General features: G+C 40.2%; 1 protein-coding gene across 4 annotated transcripts in view; it reads left to right on the top strand.

Moving 5' to 3' along the window:
* The window catches only part of ZFYVE9 (zinc finger FYVE-type containing 9), a 227,987-nt gene that overhangs the window by 95,331 nt on the left and 122,055 nt on the right, over positions 1-10,601 (top strand). For all 4 annotated transcript variants that reach the window (XR_012512411.1, XR_012512412.1, XM_039473682.2 and 1 more), the window contains exons 3-4: positions 1,983-2,088; positions 8,496-10,600. Coding sequence is in view for 2 of the 4 variants with exons in the window: in XM_039473682.2 (XP_039329616.1) it covers positions 2,019-2,088; positions 8,496-10,600 (2,175 nt within the window). In the remaining 2 variants the exon portion in view is untranslated. The remainder of the gene's footprint in view (positions 1-1,982; positions 2,089-8,495; position 10,601) is intronic.

Raw genomic sequence — 10,601 nt, forward strand, 5'->3', positions numbered from 1 at the left:
CTCTGTCTCCCAAAAAAAAAAAAAACCATTCACAGATTACACAGCCTATTTGCCTACCTAAATGTAAATAACCTAGTAGGAGCCAGTCAGTCTATAGATGTTAACCAAATTAATAATCATGGGAAATACTTTTTTTTTTTGAGAAGAGCTTCACTCTTGTTGCCTGGGCTGGAGTGCAGTGGTGCAATCTTGGCTCACTGCAACCTCCATCTCCTGGGTTCACGCAGTTTTCTCACCTCAGCCTCCTGAGTAGCTGAGACTATAGGTGTACGCCACCACGCCTGGCTAATTTTTGTGTATTTTTGCTAGAGACAGGGTTTCACCGTATTGGCCAGGCTCGTCTCAAACTCCTGACTTCAGGTCATCCACCTGCCTTGGCCTCCCAACGTGCTGGAATTACAGGCATGAGCCACCGAACCTGGCCAGGAAATACTTGAATAAGTCAGTTAAATTCCCTATGCTTGTTTTCTTGTTTGTAAAGTGAGAGAACTATCATTGACACTTTTGTATACCTCAGAGAAGAAGAAACACTACCTTAGTAAGTGAAAGAAAATTCATCATTTTTTATATTTGACTTAAAGTTTATAAAGGAAGGCTATTACATTTCTGATTTTCTCTCTTTTTCATGTTTTCCTTGCTCAGACTTTTTGGGAAATTTGTAGTTTGACCTCTCTTCCCTATATTATATATCAATAAGAAGCCAAGCAGAATTTTCTTTTTTTTCTTTTTTGAGACGAAGTCTCGTTCTTCTCTTCTAGGCTAAAGTGCAATGGCGCGATCTCAGCTCTTTGCAACCCCCACCTCCCGGGTTCAAGCAATTCTCCTGCCTCAGCCTCCCAGGTAGCTGGGATTATAGGCGCCTGCCACCACGCCTAGCTAATTTTTATATTTTTAGTAGAGACGGGGTTTCACCATGTTGGCCAGGCTGGTCTCAAACTCCTGATCTCAGGTGATCTGCCCGCCTCGGCCTCTCAAAGTGCTAGGATTACAGGGATGAGACACCGTGCCCAGCCCCAAGCAGAATTTTCAGTTGGAAAGGAAAATTTGAGACATTTAAGTAAATAGATAGATGGTGAGATCATGATAATGAATGGAAAAAGGAGATAATAGGTAGCATTTATTTAACACCTATTATGTGCCCTTGCCATCTGTTAAATTGTTGACACACCTAGTGTATATGCCCAGAGAATGCTTTTGGATCGATTAACATTAAAGAAAGTTTGGAAATGGTACTTGAAAAGAAGAGGGTTAAAAGAATAACCAGGTCAGGGCCAAGTGCAGTGGCTTCTGCCTATAATCCCAGCACTTTGGGAGGCTGAGGTGGGCAGATCACTTGAGGTTAGAGACCAGCCTCAATAACGTGATGAAACCCTGTCTCTACTAAAAATACAAAATTAGCCAGGCCTGGTGGCGCTTGCCTGTAATCCCAGCTACTTAGGAGGCTGAAACAGGAGAATTGCTTGAACTTGGGAGGTCGAGGTTGCAGTGAGCTTAGATCAAGCCATTGCACTCCAGCCTGGGTGGCAAGAGTGAGACTTCCTCTTGAAAAAACTAAAAAAAAAAAAAGAATAACCAGGTCAGAGTCATCATTAGCATTTTGGAACTAGTATCTCTTTACTCCTGTACTTAAACTTTCCTGTCATTTCCTATTTGAAAAAAATTATGTAAGCTTTGCTTTTTAATAGAAACATAATTTTATACCAAACAATGATTCCTTTCCTAGCATCTGAAATGTGTCTTTTGAAGCATGAAATGATCACCAAGTCTTCCTTTTATGTTGAGTTATATTTTGTTGGTTGTCAGCTTGCAGGTTTCTAGAATTCATTAGCTTAAAGATCTTAACAATATATCCAGTGGATGCCAAGTTTTATAGTTTACTATTATCTGAAAATATTTATAAGAGATTTTATCCTTGTGCATATACTTAAGATTTATGAATTATATTTTAATTATTCAAATTGTAATACACATTTACTTTTTAGGTTTAAACAAGTCTCTTAAGTGGTGTTTCCTCACCGATGGAGAATTACTTCCAAGCAGAAGCTTACAACCTGGACAAGGTGTTAGATGAATTTGAACAAAACGAAGGTGAGAATTTGTATTGGTGAATCTTTGCATTTGTGGTATAGAGAATGTGGGGATATAAGAGGATGCAAGGCCAGGCGCGGTGGCTCAAGCCTGTAATCCCAGCACTTTGGGAGGCCGAGGCGAGTGGATCACGAGGTCAAGAGATCAAGACCATCCTGGTCAACATGGTGAAACCCCGTCTCTACTAAAAATACAAAAAAATTAGCTGGGCATGGTGACATGTGCCTGTAATCCCAGCTACTCAGGAGGCTGAGGCAGGAGAATTGCCGGAACCCAGAAGGCGGAGGTTGCAGTGAGCCGAGATCGCGCCATTGCACTCCAGCCTGGGTAACAAGAGCGAAACTGCGTCTCAAAAAAAAAAAAATAAATAAATAAAGAGGATGCAGTACTTAAAAAATAAAATCAGGTCTGATGACTTAATGATAATATTATTATTTAATAACATACAGAGGAAGAAATAATATTTTTAGCACCAAATAAGGAATATTTAGATACAATCCCACAAACCTTCTCATTGCCATTTTATAGATGTGAATAGAGACAGAGAGGTTAAGCACTTTTCTCAAAGCAATCTTGTGAACAAGTGGCAGGATTAGAATCCAGGCAGTGTAACACTAGATCCTGAGCTTTACCTACCCTATACAATGAATGTGTGGTCAAGAAATGTGCTTGCATTTCCCAAACTAAGAAAAATAGCTCATTTCATATTGATTGCCCAGTAAAGATAAATTTAAAACTATTTACATCACAACTGCCTAAATGGTTAATTATACTTTCTCAAGCTTCAGTAGAAATGTCCACTTAAGATTCACTTCTTTTGTCTGTTTGTTTTTTGAGACAAAGTCTTGCTCTGTCTCCCAAGCTGGAGTGCAGTGATGCTGTCTTGGCTCACTGCAACCTCCACCTCCCTGGCTTGAGATTCTTGTGCCTCAGCTTGCAGAGTAGCTGGGATTATAGGCACCTGCCACCATACCTGGCTAATTTTTGTACTTTTAGTAGAGAAGGGGTTTCACCATGTTAGCCAGCCTGGTCTTAAACTCCTGGTGTCAAGCAGTCTTCCCTCCTCAGCTTCCCAAAGTCCTGGGATTATAGGCATGAGCCACCATGCCTGGCCAAGATTCACTTCTATTTAGAGAAGACTTTTCTCTAGATTTCCCTCTTGGTTTAACTTGAATGAGTAAGCCATAATTAAATTTCTTTCTCTTTACCCTACTCCTCCTGTGTTCTCTTTACCCTACTTCCCCTATGTTCTCTTTACCCTATTTCCTTTTTTTATTCCCCCCCCCCGCCCCCCGCTTCTGTCTCTTCTAAGAAATTTTCTTTTCTTTTTTTTCAAAACGGAGTCTTGCTGTGTTACCCAGGCCGGAGTGCAATGGCACGATCTTGGCTCGCTGCAGCCTCTGCCTCCCAGGTTCAAGCAGTTCTTCTGTCTCAGCCTCCTGAGTAGCTGGGACTACAGGTGCCTGCCACCATGCTCAGCTACTTTTTGTATTTTTTAGTAGAGATGGGGTTTCACCATATTGATCAGACTGGTCTTAAACCCCTGACCTCAGGTAATCCACCCACCTCGTCCACCCAAAGTGCTGGGATTACAGGCATGAGCCACTGCACCTGGCTGTTTTTGTTTGTTTTTTGAGACAGAGTCTTGCTCTGTTGCTCAGGTTGGAGTGCAGTGGCATGCAGTGCTTGGACTACAGGTGTGAGCCACTGCACCCAGCCTGTGCTCTCTATTTCTAAGAGGAAATGGCATGTAACAAGTTTACAAAGTGATACATTTCCATCTAAAGTCTGTGATTCCAATCTGGGCAACACGGTGAAACCCCATCTCTACAAAAAATACAAATATAAATTAGCCAGGCATGGTGGCACACCTGTGGTCCCAGCTCTTTGGGAGGTCAAGGAGGGAGAATCACTTGAGCCCTAGTGATCATTGCCACTGTACTCCAGCTCAGGTATCAGAGCCAGCCTTAAATTGAATATGGGATCATGACAGTAAGGAGAGAAAAGAGAGAGGAAGGCTGCCAGAATGGCCTTCTTCTCATATTTTACCACTGATGGCCTAACACTAACCTATGTTCCTAGGCTCATTCCTGATTCATATAAATGTGAAATCTGATCATTTGGGGTTTTACTTCATCCAGGTGGGCTTTGTACGTACCAAGCCAGAAGGTATATCATTTTCTGAGTTTCAACTATTTGTATAAGTATTTTCTTAATCCTTTCTTTAATTTAGCCCTCTGTGTATCACAGTTCTTTAATTCATAAGGTACCTAGACATGTATTACACCTAATCATATGAATACTGTGCTTCTAGAATACCACTGACTCTAATAAAACTCTTAGTATTGCATTTGTCTTTGTGACTTCTGTAGATTATATTAGGGTGCTTTGTGTATAGTTTTTTTTTCAATACATTTTTGTTTCTTTTTTTTTTTTTTGAGAAGGAGTTTCACTCTTGTTACCCAGGCTGGAGTGCAATGGCGCAATCTCGGCTCACCGCAACCTCTGCCTCCTGGGTTCAGGCAATTCTCCTGCCTCAGCCTCCCAAGTAGCTGGGACTACAGGCACGTGCCACCATGCCCAGCTAATTTTTTGTAGAGATGGGGTTTCACCATGTTGACCAAGATGTTCTCGATCTCTTGACCTCGTGATCCACCCGCCTCGGCCTCCCAAAGTGCTGGGATTACAGGTGTGAGCCTCCGCGCCCGGCCGCTTTTGTTGAATCAGTAAAAATATTTTAGTTATAAAAGTAGAGCAATTGCTGACCTGGTGCAGTGGCTCACACCTGTAATCCCAGCACTTTGAGAGGCCGAGGTGGGCGGATCATGAGGTCAGGAGTTTGAGACCACCCTGGCCAACATGGTGAAACATCATCTTTACTAAAAAAAAAAAAATAAAAAAAAAATTAGCCAGGTGTGGTGGCCCATGCATGTAATTCCAGCTACTCAGGAGGCTGAGGTAGGAGAATCGCTTGAACCCACGAGGTGGAGGTTGCGGTGAGTGGAGATCGCGCCATTGCACTCTAACCTGGGTGACAGAGCAAGACTCTGTCCCAAAAAATAAAATAAAAAATAGAACAATTGCTTACAAAATAACTTCTTTAGAAGAAGGATTTCGGAAACCAGCTTATTTGTAACTGTGTAACTCATTTGTTTGAACCTTGTTTTGAATCTCACTACCTGTTGCATTAAAAACTATCACTTCTAGCCTCATGGTATCTTAGAGAATATACTTTAAATAAAATGATTTCTCATTTTATGTTACTTTACTTTCTCTTTTAAATGAGAAAATAAACCACAGACTATGGTGACACTAGGCAGTTAACATTATGCCCAGGTAGGAGGTGGTTGAATGATGAAAATTTTAGTACCTGATCATTTCTGATTGAACGTTTCTAAATATTCTTGTAACTCTTTTATTTCCAGGAATGATATTGGAAATATGACTTCTTTGCTTTTTTTTTTTTTTTTCCCCTTTTAAGGAAGTCTGTGTTACTAAATTTCAGATCTCTACTGGTCCAAATTTGGTAAATTCAGGATTTAACATTTCAGAGGATACTAATCTGAATCTGAGTTTTTGTGCCCTTTTTAGCTCTTTTCACTGCTTCTTTACACCAATTCTTTTCTTAACTCAAACAGATTAACTTATTGCTTCCTTAAATTCTTATATTTAGGGGTATGCTTTTTCTTATTCCTCTATTTACTAATGCTTTCTTTTCCAAACTGTTTCTGAAGTGTAGCTCAGTTCTTCCTGCCTCCATGAATTCAAGCTCGCTTACCTCATTCTGGAAAATATCCTTCTCCTCTGAATTTATTTTCTATTTCCACGTAATAGTTTTCAAATACACTAAGTCCTCACTTGATGTCTTTGATAATTTCTTGGAAACTGATTTTAAGCAAAATGATGTACTGTATGCCGTAGAACCTTAACTGTTGTTTATATCAATTAGCTTATAGTAAAATTGGCTTCCTTATACATTGAGTTGTTTTGCTTATAATTGCAGTTTCTAAGAACTTACCAACAATGTTAAGTGAGGACTTAACTGTATCTGTGCTATTCCATACTGCTGATTAGATGTTAGTATCTATTGCTTATTCTCCCAATGAGATTATATACTTCTTAGAGGAAAGAGCTATCATTTAATCTTCATGTTCCTCAGTCCTAATGCATTTACTATGGTAGATACTCACTTACATATTTATTGTGTATCTAAAATCTGTCGGGCACTATGCAAAGTGAGGACTTATATTGATGTAAAGAAATGGTTTCTGCATTCAGAAATCATTCAGTGATTGAAATAGATGAGTGAATAAACCATTGCATTTTAGCATAGTAAATGCCTTTATAGAGTTTGGATTAAGGCGCTATGGACACATTGAAGATTAATGTTACAGATGAGGATTTAGTTTACAAATGTATCTGCATAATTTCAGGCCCATGATTATCAGAGATACTGGAGAAAAAAAGCAGGAAAGACATGGAATGCATTGTTCCTTATCTCTCTTATCAATTTACTTATCAATAGCTCTATAACTTGAGAGAATAGCTAATCCATTGTAGTTATGATCTGTTAAAAACTAAACAGAGAGCTGCCTGTCGAAGTAGCTCAAGCCTGTAATCCCTGCACTTTGGGCGGCTGAGGCAGGGAAGATCACCTGAGGTCCGGAGTTTGAGACCAGCCTGGCCAACATAGTGAAACTGCGTCTCTACCAAAAATACACAAAATTAGCTGGGCGTGGTAATGGGTGCCTATAATCCCAGCTGCTAGAGAGGCTGAGGCAGGAGAATTGCTTGAACCCGGGAGGCCGAGGTTGTAGTGAGTCAAGATCGTGCGATTGCACTCCAGCCTGGGCAACAAGAGCGAAACTTTGTCTCAAAAAAAAAAAAAAAAAAAAAAATTCCTTGAGAACTACAATCCAAAATTAAAAGAAAAAAAGAAACATTATATGAAATTATGCTTATTGGTAGACTATAAGCAGGTCGATATAGTATGATAAACGAGTACTTTTTACCCATTGTCCTCAGATAATAATATAAATATGAACCTGATTAATAATGTATTGTGACATGGTTGTAAGTGGAATTTCGCATACTGTGGCAACGTTTCTAACGTGTTGGGCAAATTTAAAAAATATGTAAAGTATAATAAACCCCAGTCTACCCATCATAAAGCTTTCACAGGATTTGATATACTGCCATTTTGTTTCATTTATACCTTTATCACTTTCTCCCTACTTCATTAATTTTTTACACCTTTTTTAAAGGTAAACTTTATATACATTAGAATGCATAGATCTCAATTGTGCTGGTTTTTTTTTTTTTTTTTGGAGACGGAGTTTCACTCTTGTTACCCAGGCTGGAGTGCAATGGCGCCATCTCAGCTCACTGCAACCTCCACCTCCTGGGTTCGGGCAATTCTCCTGCCTCAGCCTCCTGAGTAGCTGGGATTACAGGCATGCACCACCATGCCCAGCTAATTTTTTTGTGTGTTTGTAGTAGAGATGGGATTTCACCATGTTGACCAGGATGGTCTTGATCTCTTGACTTCGTGATCCACCCCCCTTGGCCTCCCAAAGTGCTGGGATTACAGGCTTGAGCCACCGTGCCTGGCCGGGAATTGTGCAGTTTTAACAAATGGGTATATAACACAAACCCGCATCCAATTATGATATAGATTATGGAGTATTCAGTCTTCACAGAAAATTTCTTCATTTTCCTTCCTTCTTAATTACTGTATCCTAACCACTGTTCTAATATTTTTTCCATCTAATCCATTGGATTAGCTCCTGTCCTGCCTTGTGCTCAATCCAAGGGTGCTTTCCCCTCTTCTGGGTCCCAATCTCCTGTGGGTCAGTTTAATTATGTTACTAGATTGAGGTAGAATTTTATTTTTTTTCGAGACAGAGTTTTGCTCTTGTTGCCCAGGCAGGAGTACAGTGGGGCAATCTCAGCTCACTGCAACCTCCACCTCCCGGGTTCAAGCAATTCTTGTTCTCAGCCTGCCAGGTAGCTGAGATTACAGGCATGCGCCACCACGCCCAGCTAATTTTTGTATTATTAGTAGAGACAGGGTTTCTCCATGTTGGTCAGGCTGGTCTCAAACTCCCGACCTCAGGTAATCCACCCGCCTTGGCCTCGCAGTGCTGGGATTACAAGCGTGAGCCACCTTGCCCGGCCCGAGATAGAATTCTTTTGTTGTTTGGAATAGTCTGAGTTTTTACCATGTGGTGACATGTAATTGCAGAGAATTGTCTGAAATATGTATTTTTTTGGCCCCCCAAATTAGAAATCTTATATCCTTGGAATATTTAATTTTCAAAGGATAGTTGGAAATATTGATTAACTTAGTCATAGTAGCTTTTCCATTGTTACCAGGAAACTTATTATAATTACTTATTTTTTTCCAGATGAAACAGTTTCTTCTACTTTATTGGATACAAAGTGGAATAAGATTCTAGATCCCACTTCTCACCGGCTATCATTTAACGCTGCTTTGGCCAGTGTGAATGAATCTGCAGTTTCTAATGAGTCACAACCACAACTGAAAGTCTTCTCTGTGGCTGATTCAGCTCCCCTGACCACAGAGGAAGAGAGTCATTGTGCTAATGGACAAGACTGTAATCTAAATCCAGAGATTGCCACAATGTGGATTGATGAAAATGCTGTTACAGAAGATCAGTTAATTAAGAGAAACTATAGTCGGGATGATCAATGCAGTGCTGTTGAAGTAGGAGAGAAGAAATGTGGAAACCTGGCTTGTCTGCCAGATGAGAAGAATGTTCTTGTTGTAGCTGTCATGCATAACTGTGATAAAAGGACATTACAAAACGATTTACAGGATTGTAATAATTATAATAGTCAATCCCTTATGGATGCTTTTAGCTGTTCACTGGATAATGAAAACAGACAAACTGATCAGTTTAGTTTTAGTATAAATGAGTCCACTGAAAAAGATATGAACTCAGAGAAACAAATGGATCCATTGAGTAGACCGAAAATAGAGGGGAGTTCTGTTAACCATCTGTGTGCTACTTCATCTGATAGTCTAGCCAGTGTCTGTTCCCCTTCACAATTAAAGGATGTTGGAAGTATAGGTGGAGATCCCTCCATGTCTACAATTACAAGTTTAACAGTTGATTCAGTAATCTCATCCCAGGGAACAGATGGAGGTCCTGTTATTAAAAAGCAAGAGAACTGTATACCAGATGAGGACCTCACTGGCAAAATCAGCTCTCCTAGGACAGATCTAGGGAGTCCAAATTCCTTTTCTGACACAAGTGAGGGGATTTTGATGAATAAAGAGCCAGCAGAGGAGAGCACAACTGAAGAATCCCTCCGGTCTGGTTTACCTTTGCTTCTCAAACCAGACCTGCCTAATGGGTCTGGAAGGGATAATGATTGTGAACGATTTTCAGATTTCCTTGTGCCTAGTGAAGTTAGGGCTGTTGAAAATGAAGGTTATGAACATGAAGAAATTCTTGGCACTACAGAATTCCTTAACATCACAGAGCATTTCTCTGAATCTCAGGACTTGACTAATTGGAAGTTGACTAAACTAAATGAGATGAATGATAGCCAAATAAATGAAGAAAAGGAAAAGTTTCTACAGATTAGTCAGCCTGAGGACACTAATGGTGATAGTGGAGGACAGTGTGTTGGATTGGCAAATGCAGGTCTAGATTTAAAAGGAACTTGCATCAATGAAAGTGAAGAATGTGATTTCTCCACTATAGATACACCAGCAGCAAATTCTCTATCTAATGGTTGTGATTCCTATGGAATGCAGAGCCCAGGTGTTTCTTTTGTTCCAAAGACTTTACCCTCCAAAGAAGATTCAGTAACAGAAGAAAAAGAAATAGAGGAGAGCAAGTCAGAATGCTACTCAAATATTTATGAACAGAGAGGAAATGAGGCCACAGAAGGAAGTGGACTGCTTTTAAACAGCCCTGGTGACCTAATGAAGAAAAATTATTTACATAATTTCTGTAGTCAAGTTCCATCAGTGCTTGGGCAATCATCCCCCAAGCTAGTAGCAAGCCTGCCATCTATCAGTGTTCCTTTTGGTGGTGCAAGACCCAAGCAACCTTCTAATCTTAAACTTCAAATTCCAAAGCCATTATCAGACCATTTACAAAATGACCTTCCTGCAAACAGTGGAAATAATACTAAAAATAAAAATGATATCCTTGGGAAAGCAAAATTAGGGGAAAACTCAGCAACCAATGTATGCAGTGCATCTTTGGGAAACATCTCTAATGTTGATACAAATGGGGAACATTTAGAAAATTATGAGGCTGAGATCTCCAATAGACCATGCCTTGCATTAGCTCCAGATAGCCCAGATAATGATCTCAGAGCTGGTCAGTTTGGAATTTCTGCCAGAAAGCCATTTACCACTCTGGGTGAGGTGGCTCCAGTATGGGTACCGGATTCTCAGGCACCAAACTGCATGAAATGTGAAGCCAGGTTTACATTCACCAAAAGGAGGCATCATTGCAGAGCATGTGGGAAGG

This window comes from Saimiri boliviensis, chromosome 11 (genome assembly GCF_048565385.1).
Source record: "Saimiri boliviensis isolate mSaiBol1 chromosome 11, mSaiBol1.pri, whole genome shotgun sequence".
NCBI classification, from domain to species: Eukaryota; Metazoa; Chordata; class Mammalia; order Primates; family Cebidae; genus Saimiri; species Saimiri boliviensis.